At 54.3% G+C, this 17,989-nt stretch overlaps 2 protein-coding genes and 1 long non-coding RNA gene across 3 annotated transcripts in view; 2 read left to right on the top strand and 1 right to left on the bottom strand.

The window, feature by feature from the left end:
* The window catches only part of SERPINA12 (serpin peptidase inhibitor, clade A (alpha-1 antiproteinase, antitrypsin), member 12), a 13,766-nt gene extending 11,503 nt beyond the window's left edge, over positions 1-2,263 (top strand). The window contains exons 4-5 of the mRNA XM_006767964.2: positions 384-531; positions 2,031-2,263. Of these exons, the coding sequence (XP_006768027.1) occupies positions 384-531; positions 2,031-2,222 (340 nt within the window). The 3' untranslated portion in view covers positions 2,223-2,263. The remainder of the gene's footprint in view (positions 1-383; positions 532-2,030) is intronic.
* A 1,668-nt stretch (positions 2,264-3,931) lies between these two features.
* Positions 3,932-7,858, bottom strand: LOC107183792. The gene is made up of 3 exons (XR_001514595.1): positions 7,771-7,858; positions 4,283-4,361; positions 3,932-4,179 (listed from the first exon to the last, which is right to left on the bottom strand). It is a non-coding gene; the product is annotated as an uncharacterized LOC107183792 (long non-coding RNA).
* A 3,526-nt stretch (positions 7,859-11,384) lies between these two features.
* Positions 11,385-17,989, top strand: part of SERPINA9 (serpin peptidase inhibitor, clade A (alpha-1 antiproteinase, antitrypsin), member 9) — a 9,916-nt gene continuing 3,311 nt past the window's right edge. Inside the window, exons 1-3 of the mRNA XM_006767970.2 lie at positions 11,385-12,130; positions 14,437-14,707; positions 16,604-16,751. Of these exons, the coding sequence (XP_006768033.2) occupies positions 11,395-12,130; positions 14,437-14,707; positions 16,604-16,751 (1,155 nt within the window). The 5' untranslated portion in view covers positions 11,385-11,394. The remainder of the gene's footprint in view (positions 12,131-14,436; positions 14,708-16,603; positions 16,752-17,989) is intronic.

Genomic DNA, 17,989 nt, shown 5'->3' with positions numbered 1-17,989 from the left:
GGAGGGTGTGCAGCTGCTAACTCCTGGGCTGGGGTGAGCACGCGCTGGCCACCGACTGCCGAGCGCCTCCAAGCACGGGCATGAGCGCACTCATGGCCCTGGGTACCATGGGCACCATCATGGTCGCACGGTGGCTGAGAGAGTGAGCGCATGAGCTCCGAGTGGCTGTGACCGGGGCCGCCTGCTGGGAGCTCAGGCCTCACTGCCGCTGGTGTCAGGCCTGCCGGGTCAGGGCAGCTCGGGGCTGGGGCATATGAAGGGTTGAGAAACCCCCCCTCATTCTGTGGGTCAGGAAACAGCCTGAGCTTCCACATCTGGGAGGAATGTCTTGCTCACCACCTACCCTGGGGCCTGCCCTCACGCTGTCACCTCACGCTCCCCAGGGTTGTGGACGTGTCCTTGCCCAGGTTCTCCATCACTGGCACCTACGACCTAAAGAAGACTCTCTCCTACTTGGGCATCACCAAAATCTTCCAGGAACATGGCGATCTCATCAGGATAGTCCCTAATCGAAGCCTGAAAGTGGGTGAGGTAAGCCTGCCTGGCCTGGGCATCGCCCCCTGGGGCACAGGCCCCCATCCTTCACCGATCCCCATCCCAGCCGCCAAACAAGCCGGAACGCCACCCACGGTCAGGCCGGGTTCGATGCCAGCCCTGCCCCTCCAGCCATGTGCTCCCGGGGGATCGGGACCCTCCTCAGCCTCATGCTTTCAGGCTGTGAAATGAGCACCCGCTCCCGGTGCTGTTCTGGAAGTCGATTCAGTGCAACAAACACTTGCTCAAGGCCCGGAACACTGATGAGGCCTTAGAACAGGTCTGGGTCTGAGCCGGACCCTCACTTAAAGGCGTCACCGGCCTGTTGGGAGTAGGTCGTGCACGTGGTCTGCATGATTATGAGATGAGCAAGCAAAGGGCCTGTGGCCTCCAGCAGGCTGAGCACCTGCCTGTCGGGGGCAAGCAGAGAGGCACACTTGGGGTAGGGTCCCCAGATTTAGCAGATGAAACATAGGGCACTCAGGTAAGTTTAAATTTCAGATAAGTGATGATTTTTTTTAGTGTAAGTGTGTCCCAGATAGTGCCTGAGATATACTTACACAAAAACTCCATCATTTATCTAAAAGTAAAACGTAACTGGATGGCCTATATTTTATCTAGCAATCCTCCTATTAGGTTAAAAGGGAACTGAGGGGGGAAAGATTTCAACACCCAGAAGTCGGGGGTCGCGGGCGGGGAGCTTCCAGGAGGGAAGCGCATGGCCCAAGGCTGGTCAGGTGGGGACTGTCTGGTGCTGAGTGTGAAGGTCAGGGCCATCGGGCAGGCATGGACCAGTTTGCAAAACGAAGAAAAAGAGCTAATAGAGTCTTCTCACCTTAAACTTCCCTGCGCAGACATCTTAGAAAGGGTCGCACCAGCCACCCCTCCTGCAGGCCTCACGGAGCCCAGCGCCCTGTTCTTCCGCAGCGGGGGAGCCCACAGCCGAGCCTGTGTGGGCACAGCTCCTGGCCCGCTGGGAGCAGTTCGTCTTCTGTGAAATGGAATGAAATGTGTCAGCGTTTCACAGAAGCCCATCCCTTTCCCAGTGTCGATCACCTGGTCGCAGGTGCTGATGGTCCTGGGATGGATGTGGGGTCCCAGACATCTGGCTCCTTTGTAACCACCCACCAACCACCCACCAGGTGGGCGGAGGAGAGTGAGGGGCCAGAGGCCTCGGGCAGGACACCACCTCCCATCCATGGAGCTGAGGCTCAAAGACACTGTCTTCCCTGTAATCCCCAGGAAGGACAGCACCCGCTGCACCTCCACCCCGGCCCCACAGGGATGCTCCCCCTGCCTGGTGCCCTCACGCTGCACCTCCTTGCTGAGTACCCTTTCGTGTGACAGGTGACAGCGGGAGTTCGGGAGGCAGCACCAGGGGTGACTGCTGAGCTGAGCAACTCCGGTTGCGGCCTCTCCCTGAGCCTCCGCTGTCCTTGGCTCACCTGGGTCTCCGAGTCGCGTGGCAACACTGACCTCGCTTCCGGTCCCCACAGGCGGTGCACAAGGCCAAGCTGAGGATTGACGAGAAGGGCGCGGAGGGGGCCGCGGGCTCCGGCATGCAGACGCTGCCCATGGAGAGGCCGCTAACCTTCAAGCTGAACAGAGCCTTCCTGCTGGTGATTGCGGAGAACCTCACGCCTACCATGCTCTTCCTGGGGAAGATCACTAACCCCACCGGCACGTAAGGAGGGGTGCAGTCTGCGCAGAGCCCGTGGCCCCGGGCTGCGACCACAGGGACACCGGCACCCGCTCCCACCTCCTCATGAGCTCCCAGCATGCCCATGCAGGCGGCACTGCTGGTGCCCAGGCTTCCATCCTGCCCTCCCTGCCTTCACACCTGGGATTAGACCCCCCTACCTACTCCCCTCTTTCTCCCTCCAGGCTGGCAGTAATCCCTACCACCCCCTCCACCTCCCACCCCCGGCGGCAGAGGAGTGCTGTGATTTAATAAATACCTAAAGTACTGGTTGTCTTTCAAACAGAAATTGAGTCCAAGCTCTAGCGGTTTATTCATCTTCCTTTTAAACTAACTTTATTCAAAAGGCGACTACTGCACATCTTAACTATTTTTCTGCTGAATTCCTACTTCACAGCCATACTTTCATTCTGAGAAAGAAAAAAAGGGGGGGGGGAGTTGGGTGGGGCAGAGGGAGACTCTACCAAGTAGAGGGAACGGCATGTGCAAAGGCCCTGGGGTGGGAAGGTGGCATGGACAGTGACCTGAAATGAGATTCATGTTGCCAGAGCAACAGGCTGAGGCAGGAAGGGGTGGGAGCCGGGGAGGTGTTCGGGCCTGCGGGCCACAGGAGACTGCAGGCCTCACTGGAGACCCGGGACAGCTGCTGCCGGTGTTAGCTGGAGGGTGACCGAGGCAAACTCATCTGCTGTAAGGGTCCCTCGGACTGAGGCTGGACCCCAGTGCATATCGTGGTGAGGGCTCAGTGGTGAGGGAAGACTGAGCTGCAAGTCCCATGTCCCAGCCCGCCAGCCCCTCCAGACCTCGGCTCTGCTCTGGGAGGGAAGCTAGGCCTGCTCTTCACCCGAGTCTGCATGGCACACCCGCTGTGTAGCCGCCTCCCGCTTCTGCTCAGGCCACCCTCCACCCCACCGGATGCTCTGCTCGCTCCCTCTCCCCCACCACCCGTTCCCCTCAGGTGTCACTCACCCTTCTCCTTCTGTGAAGCCTTCGGGCCACCTGCCTGTGGACTGACTGACCAGCAGGAAGTGGATCCTGACTTCTCGTCACCGGCTCACTGAACGCCTCTCCCAGCCGAGCCTGTGGAGGTGCGTTCTCCAACCCGTGCCCCGCCGGACCTTCCAGTTAGTGACCATCCCATTCGGCGGATGAGGAAAGTGAGGCTCGGGAAGCAGCGAAGCAGCACGGAGCTGGGACACTTGTCCATTCATCCAGCAAATATTTGCTGAGTGTCGCCCTGTGCCGTGAACAGCATGTACAGAGCTCCTGTTCTTGTGGACGCTGTGGGCAGAGGTAGGCCACAGGGCCCATAAACAAATCGGAACAATAAGTGGAGCAGGTCAGGGAGACCAGAGGCGCTGGCGGGCTGCGGTGGGCAGGTCGGCCTTCCTGGGAGTGGCGCTCCCTGCTGAGACAATGAGTCTTGTGACTCTGCTCTGCTGCATGACCGGCCCTGGAGCCTCTGCCCAGGAGATGCCACTCAGGGGTGCTCTTGATGACAGGAGGGGCTCAGCCCCAACCAAGAGTGGAAGTGCCCAATGCCAGGAAGCCAGGGTTCAAAGGCCCATCTGACAGGAGTCAGCTGGCGCCACGGTGTCACTTCCACGTGCATCTTTCCATGTGTCCACTGAGTCACCGGGTGTTTACTGAGCATCTACTACGTGCCAGGTGGTGTGCCCGGCAGGGAAAAGCCAGGGAGAGCTCGGGGTCACATGGCTGGTTTCGTTCCAGCCAGGCCCAGCGGGGGAACATTCCCAGGCTGTCAGCTTCGTCCCAGCGGGGCCCAGCCCGGGGAGCAAGGCCAAGGCACCTTTCTCTTTGGGAAACGCGCTCTCTGCTGCTGCTCGTTTTCCAGGTTTCACTCATTCCTGGACGGTTTCCACGACCGGGGCAGAAGACTCGTCGATTCTGCACTATTATTTGCTCAAGGTTGACCTTTAAATCAGCTTTAGAAAAACAAAAGAAATGTGTTTAAACTGAAAAATTAATATGAAAACCCAGACGACTTGCCACAAAGAGAAGTTAACTATAAACACACACAAAACAAACCTCTGATTAAATTCCACCGAGACTGTCACCGCTGCAGCCGGGGCCGAGGCCTGCTCTGCTTTGTGAAATGGAATGTCAACTGTAACGGAGAAATAAATAATTAAAAAATAAACTTTATTTGGATTTCATCAGTTGTTCTCATTAGCACCCTCCGTCTGTCCTGGGCTCAAGCCGTGGCGTTTCCTGTGCGGACTGTGGCCGGGTCCCGGACGGGCTGGAGTTGCTGGGAGGCCCCGGAGCCAGGCCGGCGGAAGGCCGCAGCCCCGCTCTGCCCAGGTTTGGTTTGTGAGATTAGTTAAGACACTTAATCTCACCGAATCTGCTCCGCAATCAACAGCAAATATAGGTGAAATTTTAAAATAATTTAAGAGAGAAAAATATGAAGATGTAGCCAGGTTTTAAAAGTGATATGAAGATCTCCACAATCCAGCAGTGGGACAGAAGTGTGTGAGGCAGGCAGGCGATTCCAGAGGCAGGAAAAGCGGCGACTAGCCAGGGCTGCCCTGGCGGAGAGGTTCTGAGAAACAGGCAAGATGGGGCTCCGGGGTCTGCGCCTGCTCCCGCTGCGCCAATCAATTGAGCTGGGTGGGTCCAATCAACTGGAGAGACGGCCTTTCCTTTCCGGGAGGCCCTGAGGTCCCAGGAACAGGAGTTCCGAGCTGGGGGGGAGTCCTGGGGAGCTGCTCTCAGGGGGGCAAGGGCAGAGCTTGGGGGGCAGGAAGACCCAGGTCCCCTCACTCCCAAGTCTTTTGGTCTTTCCCTGGAAAGTGACTCAGTAGCTCTTGGTGGGGCCTGGGAATCTGCACTTTAATGAGACCAGTTTCTCTGGACAATTAACCAAGCTTGGGAAACCCTAAACTCATTCAGACTGCCAACTGCTTCACGTACCGGGGGTGGGTGACTCAACAGAGCCTGGCCCTCAGGGTTCCAGCGTCCTCCCACACCCTCCCGGCATTCTGTTCCCTCATCCCATCACTCGCTGATCACAGTCCCTGCTCTAGAGGAAGTCACACAAGGTCCAGGCGATCTGGTCGGGGACAGACACACAGGAAGGTAAACTGCAGCAGACGCTCAGGTGTGGTCTACTCCAGGGAGGGCGGGATTTCTGTGGGGCTCGGGAAGTCTCTGGAATGGGCGATGCAGAAGGAGCCGCAGGGTGGAAAGGCCTGCCAGGTGGGTGAGTGGGGAGGGCCATCTAGAGACGGAATCATGTGAGACCCAACAAGGGGGGTGGGCAGGGCCACATTCACTCCCTTTTATTGTGTTTGGTCTTTTTTATTAGATACACTTTACACAGAATGAGTTACAAATGCCTCTGGTCATTATTTCTTCAAAAGTTTCTCTGGTCTCCCTGGCCCCTTTTAGCCTAGAACGCCAACTGCCCACGGTAGACTTCCTGCTGTTGTCCCGCAGGCAGCTGGGGCTCTGCTATTATTTTTTTCCCCCCAGTTCACTCTCCATAGATAGTTCCTATGGCTATGTCTTCAAGCTCACTGATCTTTTCTTCTATACCTTTTCTCTTAAACCTAGCCAGTGAGTTTTTCATTTTGGATATTGAAATTTTCATCTCTGAAAGTTTGATTTGATGCTTTTTCATAGTTTTGACTTTTCTCACATGATATTACAGTGTTCTTTACTTAAGCATATTTTAAGTAGATGTTTTACAGTTTTTGCCTGTTAGTTTCATAATCCCAGCTATATCTGGGTCTGTTTCTATTGACTGATTTTTCCATCTGGTCTGGGATCACATTTTTATATTTATTAAAACATCTAGCCGAAACCGGTTTGGCTCAGTGGATGGAGCGTCGGCCTGCGGACTGAAAGGTCCCAGGTTTGATTCTGGTCAGGGGCATGTACCTGGGTTGTGGGCACATCCCCAGTAGGCGATGTGCAGGAGGCAGCTGATCGATGTTTCTCTCCCATCGCTGTTTCTGACTCTCTGTCTCTTTCTCTTCCTCTCTGTAGGGAATCAATAAAATATATATAAAAAAAACAACAACAAACAAACAAACAAAAACATCTAGCAATTTTGTATTGGATGCTGGTCATTGTGACATTCCCCTTTTTTGGTCTGGATTTTTTTTACCTTTCTTTCTAGTGTGTTGACACCTGTTTTGACAGTCAACTAAATTACCAGGTACTTGCATGCTTTCAAGCCTTGTTAGTGTATCTAGAGCAGTGATGGCGAACTTATGACGTGCGTGTCAGAGGTAACACGCGAACTCATTTTTTTTCATTGATTTTTCTTTGTTAAATGGCATTTAAATACATAAAATAAATATCAAAAATATAAATCTTTGCTTTACTATGGTTGCAAATATCAAAAAATTTCTACATGTGACACGGCACCAGAGTTAAGTTAGGGTTTTTCCACTGAGCCAAACCGGTTAGGCACATTCCTCTGAAACAGGAAGACATTTTTTTAAAAAAAATTTTTTATTGATTTCAGAGAGGAAGGGAGAGGGAGAGAGAGATAGAAACATCAATGATGAGCATCACTGATCCGCTGCCTCCTGCACGCCCCCTACTGGGGATCAAGCCCACAACACAGGTTTGTGCCCAGACTGCAAATTCAACTGTGACCTCCAACCACTCAACCACTGAGCCACACCGGCCGGGCCAGAGTAGTTCTAAAACAGTCAGTTTAGCCCTAACCTCAAGAGGCAGCAAGTAGGCTCTGTCCTGAATGCCCCAGGTATCCAATGAGGTCTCCTCACCCCGCTGACCATAATCTAAATATCTCCCCACGTTATGTGAACTCAGGGTTGTTCCGCGTACATCCAGTAGTTCCTTCTCTTGGTTTGGGGGCTTCGGGGATTCATTTTTTATTTTGGGGGTAGCCGCGGAGGGTTTATGCGCGCAGAGCTCAGCTCCGGTTTGGTCTGAAGCTCACGCCCGCCGCCGCGGCTCAGCTGGGCTTCCGGGGCTCCCTCAGACAGTGCCGTCTCCTGGGCCCAGGGAGCCTGCCGCCTGGGCTCCTTCCCTGGTCAGAAAGCGCCCTGGGCAGCGACTGGGCGTTCACAGGGTCCCCCGCGCGCCTCCCTTCTCCGCCCGCGCTGCCCAACGTCTGCTTGTTTCTTCTTGTTTTCTTCAGTATCTCGATTGTTTTAGAAAATTTTCTAATGATTTAAAAGTCCAAAGGCAGTTACTGTCTTGGCCAGAAGTGTAAGTCAACTCGAATTTCATACGTGTACATACCTCTCACCTGCATCAGCACTAAGAGACCTTGAAAGAGTCTCTCTTGCTCATTTCCAGTCAGATCAACCCTCAGAGGTAAATTACTCACTTACATTCCCATACTCATTCGTTCACTCATCAAACACTCCCTGAGCCCTGAGCTTTGGCCATACAGCGATGTACAGGGAGAACAAGATAGGCAACCACTTGATTAAATTTCCAGTCACACAAATGAATGGGAGATTATGACAGTGGAGTTTCATTGAGGCGCATGGTACTAAAAAACATTTAATAGCAGGAATTTCCCTTACCTGGGTGGTCAACGAGAGCCTCCTTGAGGAATTCACACGAGCTAGGACCTAAACAATAAATAAAAATCAATTAGGGGGAACGTTTGAGGAGGGGGAAGGAGGAACACTCCATGAGGATCATAAGCACGGGCAGAATGGCTGGCATAGCAGCCCAGCCCAGAGCAAGGGCCTTTGAGTTGGGTGATGAAGTTAGAGGGGCCGACGGAGGCCAGACCACGCAGGTCAGTGAGAGATGCCGCTGCCCACGCTGGGAAGGAGAGGAGAGGCCGCTGGGGCACCGGGAGAGGCGTGTGTGGACATGGGAAGAAGGAGGGGTGGAGGGGTGCGGATGGGTGGTGTGTGGTGGCGCCATGGAAGAAGACACTGAAAGAGGTGTCAGTGGTAACTTCTGTTGCGAGATGGTGTTGGGGTAGGTGAGTTCGGCGTGGGTGATTCTGAGCTTAAGGATTGTTTGCAACATCAGGAGGATATACCAAGTCAGTGGTTACATATATGGAGTTCAGAGCAAAGGCCTGGGCTGGAGGTTCAAGGAAGTCATTTGCATTTTTAGTTATAGAGCAGCGGGTGGTGAGGGACAGACCAGCCGCTGAGGGAGGAGAGATTAAAGCGAGGAGAGTGTGACCGGGCGCTGGGTGCTGAGCCCGTAAGGACCTGGCAGGAGAGGAGACACCAGCAAAGGTGACCAAGGGGAGGAACCGAGAGAGAAATCCAGGCGAGCACAGTGTCACGGAGCCGAAGGGGGGACTGGGTAAGCGGCTGAGGGTGGTCTCCAGTGCCAAGTGCTACTGAGAAGTCAGGTAAGATGGGAGCCTACACACGTCCCTGGGCAGGGCCCATTTCTGTGCATCAGAACCCAGAGTGGAGCGGGCCAGGGAGTGCGTGGGAGGCGAGGCCATGGCAGCCACGACCACGCAGCTCATGAAGATTTGGTACCCCAAATACAATGTATTTAAATAAATGCAAATTTAATGCAGGTGAAGATAGGGCAGGAGTTTCCCTGGCCGGTGTGGCTCAGTTGGCTGGGTGCTGTCCCAGGTACCAAAAGGTTGCTGCTTCGATTCCCAGGCATGCCAGATGCCTGGGTTGCAGGCTCGGTCCCGGTAGGGGGTGTGCAGGAGACAGGCGATCACTGTTTCACTCTCACATTGATGTTTCTCTCCCTTTCCCTCTCCCTTCTCTCTCTCTAAAAAAATTAATTAAAAAGAAATCTTAAAAATAGAAAAAAGATGGGGTAGTAGCGAGAAGGGAATGAGCTCTTGGCTGTGTCACTGGTGGTTGTCTTGATGGGCAGGACTTTAAAATCCCCTGCAGGGAGCTGTTTGCGGGGGGTGTTAAACATTGGGGCGCTGGGGGCTTGACCTGGGGGTGGGAGTGGCCGGGGAGGGGTCGATGGGGGAAAAAGGAGACATCTGTGATTCTTTAAACTATAAAACAAACAAACAAATAAATGCGGACAAGGGACGTGTAAGGGCCCTGAGGCGGAGATGAGGGCTGCTTCTGGTTCCAGGAGGAATTCATGCTTAAGCTACATAATCTTTCGTCCCTGGAATGGAGATAAGAAACGCCCTAACCTTTGGAATAGAGATTGATAGGATTGGAATCAACTTGTATGTCCTTGGTGGAGGAGGTTCCTTTTCTGACGGGCTCTCTTCAATGGGGGCAAGAGGCAAGGCCACCGGTGTGTGTGGGGGAGGCGGCGGGTGTCGGTGTGCACACCCACATAAGGGGGAGCCCATGCTCAGGACATGGAAAGGGCTGCGATCCACCCACAGGCAGTGGGCAGTGGGCACGGCGGCCATGGCAGCAGCAGAGGGAGACAGGAGCTTGGCGACCGCCGTGGACCAGACTGCCTGCCAAGGGCCTTGCCATTGTCACAGCCACCAAGGCCCCGGGTGTGGAGGGGGTTGGGATGGAGTGAAGCCTTCTGATACCCAAGCTGGACAGGAAGGCCCATGAAAGCAGGGGCGGGTGGACCTCGAAATGCCGCCTTCCCAGGAAATGGGATCCGCTCTGCCTGAGGGTGAGGCGGGACTACTCGGGGCCCAGGGAGAACTGATGTGCCGGGTGCCTGGGCACCCCTCCCAAGGCCAGTGGGAGCCACGGAGGAATCCGAGTGGGAGAGTGACGCATGAGGTTTGCATCTGGAAAGCTCACCTGTCTGCAGGGCGGAGGGGTGACTGGACCAGTGAGGAACTGAGCAGGTGGGAGACAATGGCAGGTGGACCCCAGGAGTGGCAGCCGCAGGGAGGGGTGCAGATGGGGTGGGCACAGGGAGGACAAAGTGTCCCTGTCACCCTGATTGCAGAGCCTCAGGCCACAGGCAAGCCCTGGGAGACAGAAGGGGTGACCCTGGGAGGCCAGAGCTCGGTGAGAGAGGCCGAGTATGGAAGCAGATTGAGAGCTGCCTGGAGTCTGGGCTGAGCCTGACCTCGGGAGGGTAAGGACCTGCCTCTGAGCCCACGGCTGTGGAACCCCAGCTGCCCAGGAAGGAAGCCCCTTAAGGCCACCACCTTGAGGCCCAGAGAGCATCAGCCACTTGCCTGAGATCACGTGGAGGCCAGGCCACGACAGGAGGACAGGACCAGCCATTCACCAGCTGAGCCCAGAGGGCGACTGGTCCAGGCGGCCCCCCTCCCCGCCCCCGCAGCCCAGGCGTCCCGCGCAGCAGGACTGGGCACAGAGCCAGATGTCCTCCAGCAAGGCCACGTCTGCTGACGGCAAGGGGGATGCTCTGGGAGGCAGAGCCGGTGTTAGCAGGTGCCCTGGGATCCCCCACTCCCACCACGCCTCCCCAGAGAGGGGACAGGTGCTCTGCGATGCCCCACCCCAGGCCTGCGGGACTTCTCTGCCCCAGGGCACCGCTGGCCGTCTCTTCCTCCAACCTCGTCCCTGCTCACAGTTATGAACACCCAGGGCAGGCCTGTCCCTTCCCACCTCCCATGCCCACTGTGGGCATCACACAGACTGGCTCGCTTTTCCTCAGAGCCACCCTCCTCTGCAGCTGGGGAAGTGGGGAGGAAGGGGGCGACGCAGGATGTTCCTCAGACACAGCACGTTGTGAGGTTGTGAGGAAATGCGTGGTCTTGCTTGGGCTCTGACTCTGGGTCGGCACCTGGTCCACTCACTCATGGTCAAGCGCTGTGACCAGTCATTACTATCCACGTCAGCACAGCAGACCCCCGCCCACCACAGGGGTCCTGCAGGCCCACATTCCCGTATGGCTTCCCCAAGACCCCAGCTCATCAACAGGGACACTCGGGGCTTCGCACCGTGGTCCTCCCTCCTCACTGCCCTCCTCCCTGTGCAGACACGGGCCCAGGCTTTGCCAGCTCAGGTCCGTGCACCGGCACCCAGTGAGCTCCAATACTGCGCTCCGCTCACCTCCGGCCATTCCAGGTGAGCAGAGCGATAATGACGGCGCAGCTGCCCGCATCGTCCTTGAAAATGCCATTGGGGTTGAGGCAGGCTCCGCATCAACCTTCCGGCGGGCCCCAGAGACAGGAATCCAGCCACACGCTGCACAGCTGATTCTGCGGTCTGCCCCCCCCGCCCACACACACACACACCACCCCCTCTTCTCCAGCCTCTCTGGGAGCTGCTAAGTGTCCTGCTTGTCCCCATTCAATGGCTCCTGGTGCGGAGGGTTGCATGGCCTCCGATTCAGGAGCCAGACGCTCGGCTTACCTCCCCAATGTTCTTCCCTCTCTCGCAGGCTTACTTCGTCCCAAAATGGCATCTTCCTTTTATCAAGTTTTCCTAGTTATTAGCCTCTGGGCTCTGATGTATTGTGTGTCCCCACCCAGTCCCCCCAGCAAAGGAGCCCCCCGCCCACCCTCCGCGAGAAGCACCCCTGCCTCCCAGGTGGCCGCCAGCAACACCGACTTCGCCTTCCGCCTGTACCGGAGGCTGGTGTTGAAGACCCCGAGTGAGAACATCTTCTTCTCCCCCGTGAGCGTCTCTGCTTCCCTGGCCATGCTCTCCCTCGGGGCCCGCTCGGCCACCAAGAGCCAGCTCCTCCAGAGCCTGGGGTTCAACCTCACGCGCATGCCCGAGTCCGCCGTGCAGCAAGGCTTCCAGCACCTGGTCCACGCGCTCGGCGTCCCCAGCGAGGACCTGGACCTGAGGATGGGGAGTGTCCTCTTCATCAAAAGGGAGCTGCAGCTGCAGACAAGCTTCCTGGACAACGCCAAGCGGCTGTACGGGTCGGAGGTCTCCCCCACGGATTTCTCCGACAGCTCCACCGCCCGGAAGAGGATCAACAGCTATGTGGAGAAGGAGACCAAAGGGAAGGTTGTAGACTTAATTCAGGACCTTGAACCTCAGACAGCCATGGTCCTGGTGAACTACATCTTCTTTGACGGTGAGACCCTGAGAGGTTGATTTTGATTTTAACATTGTTCCTCCCCAAGCCCAGGCAAGTAAGCAAGCTAGACAGACCCTGGACAGCGGGTGGAGCAGGGGAGGCCACGTTGGAACTAGCTCTGAAACTAGCTGGGTGCACGACCTTGGCCATCTCAGTTTATCAAGTGCAATGGGCTCATTCAGGTGTCCTTGTGTAGCCTGATTATGTGTCCTGAGGGGCTAACATTAGGCTCGGTGGGCAACCCATGGGAAATTTTTTTTTCTAGAAATGACCTTGAGAGAAAGGACCATATCTCTTGCCCCTGCCTGTAACTTTTTTTGTTTTAAAAAGTTATTACTATGAACTTCTTTAATAGATGTAGTCCTATTCACATTGTCTACTACTTCTTATGTGAGTTTTGGCAAATTGTGTCTTTCAAGGAATGGGACATTTCATCTAGGTTATCAACTTGGTGGGTAGAGAGTTGTTGATAGTATTCCTTTATTTTCTTTTTCGCGTCCATAGGATCTGTGGTGGTGTTCCTTCTTTCGTTTCTGGTATCAGTACATTGCTTTTACTCCTGGGTATGGTCCATACTTAGTTTCTCTTTATGCCAAATACGTTTTGTTGTCAAGGCTGGATTTTTAAAATAATGTAATATGGCAGCTCTGAAATTCTGATTCGCGCCCCTGCCAAGGGTTTGTTCTCATTGCTTGTGGCAGGAGCTGTTTGGTGCTTTTTCTGAACTAATTTTTAAAGTCTGTTCTTGGTCATGTGCGGCCACTGACGTCTCCTCTTGGTTATTTAAATGACTGGGCAGAGGTTTCTTAAAGGCCTGGCACACATAAGCAGAGGGCCCAGTCTTTGCAGAGGGCCTTTGTGTGTACGGTGGGGCATGCCATCCACACTCATCAAGGCAGTTTATAACTCTGAGTCCCCGTTAGTTTCTGTTTGTGCCGACCTTCAAGGTCCAGTGGAGGGAAGAGCTCACAGCCTTCATGTATTTTTTTCAAACATCCACGTCGCGTTACCCATGTGCACAGCATCTAAATGCCCAGGGTATGCTGAGCTCTTCGGTCTCCATGACATCTCTTTCCTCAGCTTTTTCTTTTAGACTTTTTGATTAGTCTGTTGTTTGTCCCAGCTGTTATCCTGCGCCAGGCAACCAAGCAGCTAAAACACTTGCCTTCAGTTGTTCCTGGGAAATATTCCCTGGCCCTGGGGAAGACGTGCTTTTAGCTGAGTGAGCGCCAATCAACTTGTCAGTGGCTCCAGGGAGGTGGTGGAACTGGCCCAGCATCGGGGTGTGGGCATGGGCCCCTGGTGGAACTCGCTGCGGGCATCACCCTGGGTCATGCCGGGTGGGCAAGGGGAAGGAGCCAGAGCAGCCAGGCAGTGGGACTGTCCAGGAAACTATCAGACAGTCAAATAATTATCAGTCCTTGGGAATGAGGCTTTGAAATGTCTCCATATCTGTTCCTCTCCCTCCGGTGCTGGGAATACAGCCTGCTATTTTTCAAAGCTACTGCTGAACTAGAGAGAGAAGGAGGAGACGAATACTAGTTAAAACACCACAAAGTTTACTGTTCTCATTGGAATTCAGCCATTTTTCTTGAATGGACTCTCGCCAGATTACTAGGAGCCTTTGCTACATAACCAGTGTTCTGAAAATGCTGGTTCTATCTCTGCCAGTTCTTCTTGTTGCCTTTATGAAAGGGTGACTATGCAGAGGTCCTTACTCTGTCATTTTTGCAAATACCACCTCCACCATCTGTCCTATTAAGCTTTTCGATTCATCAATTGTTACCTAGAGCCTCAGAAAGCTGCTCAATTTATCAGTGCCTGTAACCATCTTTGACTCATTTTCCCCAAGGAAACGACAGGGCTTTTTGCATTGGTTGAGCTCCCAATCAGATCACATACAGACAGCTTTGTGAGTGATGCCTTCCAGGGAAGCGTACGACAGCTCAAATGATGAGAGTTCTTTGAGAGCGAGTCTCTGGAAAGGTTCCGGCCCCTTTTCTTTCCCCCCGTGGCTGTCAGGTGGCTGGATTTCACCGCCAAGGCAGGCTGTTATTTGTCAAGGGTGTGGGCAGTGGAACTAGGGCAAGTTAAATACCACAGAGCTGACCATTCTGACCAAAATTTATGTTTTTCTTCAATGGGTGGTTCTGTTTGCTGAAAGCATTTGGTTAACGTCCAGTTCTAGAGCAGGCAATTTTAATCATTGTTGGGAGTTGCCCATTGTCTTGCTGGAGTGAGTTTTCAGAGATCCTTGGCTGTTCACCTCACTGACTCAAGACTTCCCTCCTCTCTTTGTGCAGCCAAGTGGGAGAAGCCCTTTAGCCCGACGTACACGAGTAAAATGTACCCGTTTGTGGTGGGCAAGACCACGGTGAAGGTCCCTATGATGCACCAGGTGGAGCAGTTGGCGTTTGGAGTGGACCCAGAGCTGAACTGCTCTGTGCTGCAGATGGACTACAAAGGAGGCAGCACGGCCCTCTTCGTCCTCCCCAGTCCAGGCAAGATGCGGCAGCTGGAGCAGGCCTTGTCCTCCAGGACCCTGAGGAAGTGGAGCCACTTACTCAAGAAGAGGTGGGCACCTGTGTCAATTTGCTGGGGCCTGAGGCAGGTGATGGTGAACATCCCAGGATGAGGAGGGGCCGCGACAGCAGCTGTGCGATCATCACTCCTGCAAGTGAGCACCAACTGCCTGCCAGGCAGGGGGCTCGGTGCTGTGCGTCAGTGTTCTCACTTGAACCTCACAGTCACTGGCGGATGAGGAGTGTTATCACCCCCACTCGCAGGCAAGGAAACAAGGCTCCAAGAGGGGAAGTGAATTACCCAAGGCCACGACGCGACATGCCTCTGTGAAATTATTCTGTCACTGTAGCTATTCTGTGCTAGCTGAGCTTACTCCATCCACCACTGCGATGTTGAACGCCAGGGCAGGATTCCATAAAGACCCACACACACAGCACTGGTGCTCACCTACAAAATGAGGGTAATAATATCACTCAACTCATAGGATGTTGAAAAGATAAAACAAGTTCCTATTTATGAAGTGCTTAGAAGAATGCCAGGGAGATAGTAAGTGTCCAATAAATGTTCGCTAATAATAAAATTATTATTAGTTCTGTAATTATGGGTAGTATTCAAGGGATGTTAACCATAAGATAAAAAGGAGTCTTATGTCTGATCTCTCAGCAATATTGTCCTGGCATTGTGGGCATGGTCTAGGAGGAGAGAAAAGAAGGATCAGGGACAACACAGTTCAGAAAAGACAAAGATCCATGCCCAGGGGTGGGGGCAGGCGGAGTGCTGAGCCGCTTCTGAGCAAAGCGAGGCGACCTTCAGCTGGAGCGATGGGAGCCTTCAAGGAGGTGGTGCGTTTGAGCCACAAGAATGAACAGAACATGAGGGCGTGGGCAGCTCACAGAGCTCGGGAAAGGCCTACCGGGCAAAGGAAACAGCACCAGGGAAGATGTACAGCTGGGGATCAAGAGACACTGCAGAAGGTTCCTCAGGTTTCTTCTGTTCTGAGCTTGCAACCAGGGCTGGATGGAGGCAGAGGAGCCAGCGTGGAGGTGGCGGTGGGGGTGGGATGTCTGTAGAGACAGAGCAGAGAGATGAAGATGGCCAAGCCAGTGCAAGACCCAAGGCAGGGAAGTGAGAGCCGTCCACTGTGCTCGATGTCACCAGGAGCCCATCAGTGAGTAGCACCCACACTCTGTGCTTACATTTCTGTGACTTGTTAAGCACATGACTGGGCAAAGCACTAAAATTAAGCTTTACCATCACTAAAATGGAGATAAGTTCGTGAATGTGCCTGAGACGATGCCTGGCACATAGTAAATGCCCAATAAATGCGGGCTGTTCACTCTTGGTTCAGGGAAACTATTGCCGAGGGGGCTGGGAAGTGCCAAATCCAGAGCTGTGTTGTCTAACATTGCAGCCAGCAGCCACAGGTGGTTATTTAAATTTAATTAAAATAAACTTAAAAATGAAGTTCCTCGTTGGCACTAGTTGCATTTCAATTGCTCGATCGCCACATGTGGCTGGCTGGTCACTGCCATACTGGACACCACAGACAGAGACTATTTCCAACTTCGCAGAAAGTTCTATTGGACTGGGCTGCTCTTGAGGGTCAGCAGGGTTTGTCTCCAGAAGGGCCGGTGGGCGGCATCTGGCCCGGGGAGGCAGGCTCACTGCCGTCACTGCCCGTGGCTTCTGCCAGAGGGTCCCTGGTTGAGGCCCCTTCTCTGCTCTGCCCTCCCTCATTAGGGGCCTCTTTTCCATCTCTGCCCTCCTCAGGGCTGGGCTTGCTCATCCCGGAGGCTCCCCTCCAGCACAGCCTGGTTAGCTGACGGGCATGTGTTGGCCCTTCAGCAGCAGCCAGCAGGGCCTCGCGGGAGCAGTCTCCTGAAACGTCACCTGGAAACAGCTGGGACCCAGGCCTGTGCCCTCACCTCTTCCTTTCCCTCCTCCCAGGTGGATAGAGGTGTTCATCCCGAAGTTTTCCACATCTACCTCCTATGACCTGGAAACCGTGCTCCCGAAGATGGGCATCCGGGACGCCTTTGACAAAAACGCCAATTTTTCTGGAATCACAAAGAAAGGCTTCCTGAAAGTTTCCAAAGTGAGTTGGTCAATGAGAATATTCGCATCTGAGCCTGAGTGGGAAGGGCCCGTAGAGACCGACCAATCGAGCAGGCTCACCTCACGAACCTGGAAACGGGGTCCCCAGGAGGCGAAGAGACTCCTCTGTGGCAGAGACAGGGCCGCCTGGCATGGCGGGGCCTGCTGCTCCATGGCCGTCACACCTCCCACACACCGTATCCCTCGCCAGACAAGTGCTCCTAGGGCTCAACGGCAGTTCCCTGAGAACCCGCCCCGCCCACACCTGCTGCAGATGAGCAGGTGCCCCCTGAGCCCAGGCCCTCACACTAGGGCCCTAATGTGGCCGCCCATGGCCATTAGTGCCCTGTGATGTACAACAAGAAAGAAAGGAAACTAGGAAGAGAGGGAGCTGACTTCCACAATGTAGGATATTGGACCTAAACATTCAGATTTCTGATTCTCTTGAAACAAATCATTGAGCACAATTCCCAAGTAGTCAGGCCAAACCTCTACACAGTGGCCTCTGGCTGGGGCTGAGCCGTAAGCACCCCTTTTAGGTGGAGGCCACTGAACGGGGCCTTTGTCACTGGTGTCCAGGGAAGGAGTACAGACTCCACAAGAATATGATGGGCAGCTCAGGCCAGGTGGTTCAGTGGGTTGGAGTGTTGTCCCATACACCAAAAAGGTTGTGGGTTTGATTCCTGTGCAGGGCATATACCTAGGTTGTGGGTTCAATTCCCGGTCAGGGAGTATATGGGAGATAATCAGTCTCTCTCTCTCTCTATCCCCCCCATTCCTCTCTCTCTAAAATCAATAAACATATCCTTGAGTGAGGACAAAAAATATCATGAGCACTATGAACCCATGTGCACATATGAAAACGACTGTGACTGCTGGGAGTCACAGGACCCTGAGGCTGAGCAGTGCGTGAGCCAGCGTAAGGATCTCTTGTCCTGACCAAGTAGGGTGCGAGAGTCAGTAGCACCTGACCGCCGTGTCCCCGCAATGGCTGCGGCAATCACTCTGGTACGCACACTTCCTAGATCTCCTTCAATTCGTCAAACAACCCCGTGGGATGCATGCAATTATTACCAGCCTTTCATCGATTTGGAAAGTGAAGCACGCGACCTCTAAATAACTTTTACAACAATGAGTGGCGGAACTGGGACTCAAACCTAGGTCTTTCTGGGCTGTACTGGTAACCAGTCAACTCCATGCCTAAGAGCCAACTGATCAGCGGCAAACCTCAGGCCAGGC

This window comes from Myotis davidii, unplaced genomic scaffold (genome assembly GCF_000327345.1).
Source record: "Myotis davidii unplaced genomic scaffold, ASM32734v1 scaffold443, whole genome shotgun sequence".
In the NCBI taxonomy this organism is placed as follows: Eukaryota; Metazoa; Chordata; class Mammalia; order Chiroptera; family Vespertilionidae; genus Myotis; species Myotis davidii.
Note: the sequence above shows the minus strand (reverse complement) of the source record. Positions and strands in the feature narration are given on the sequence as shown.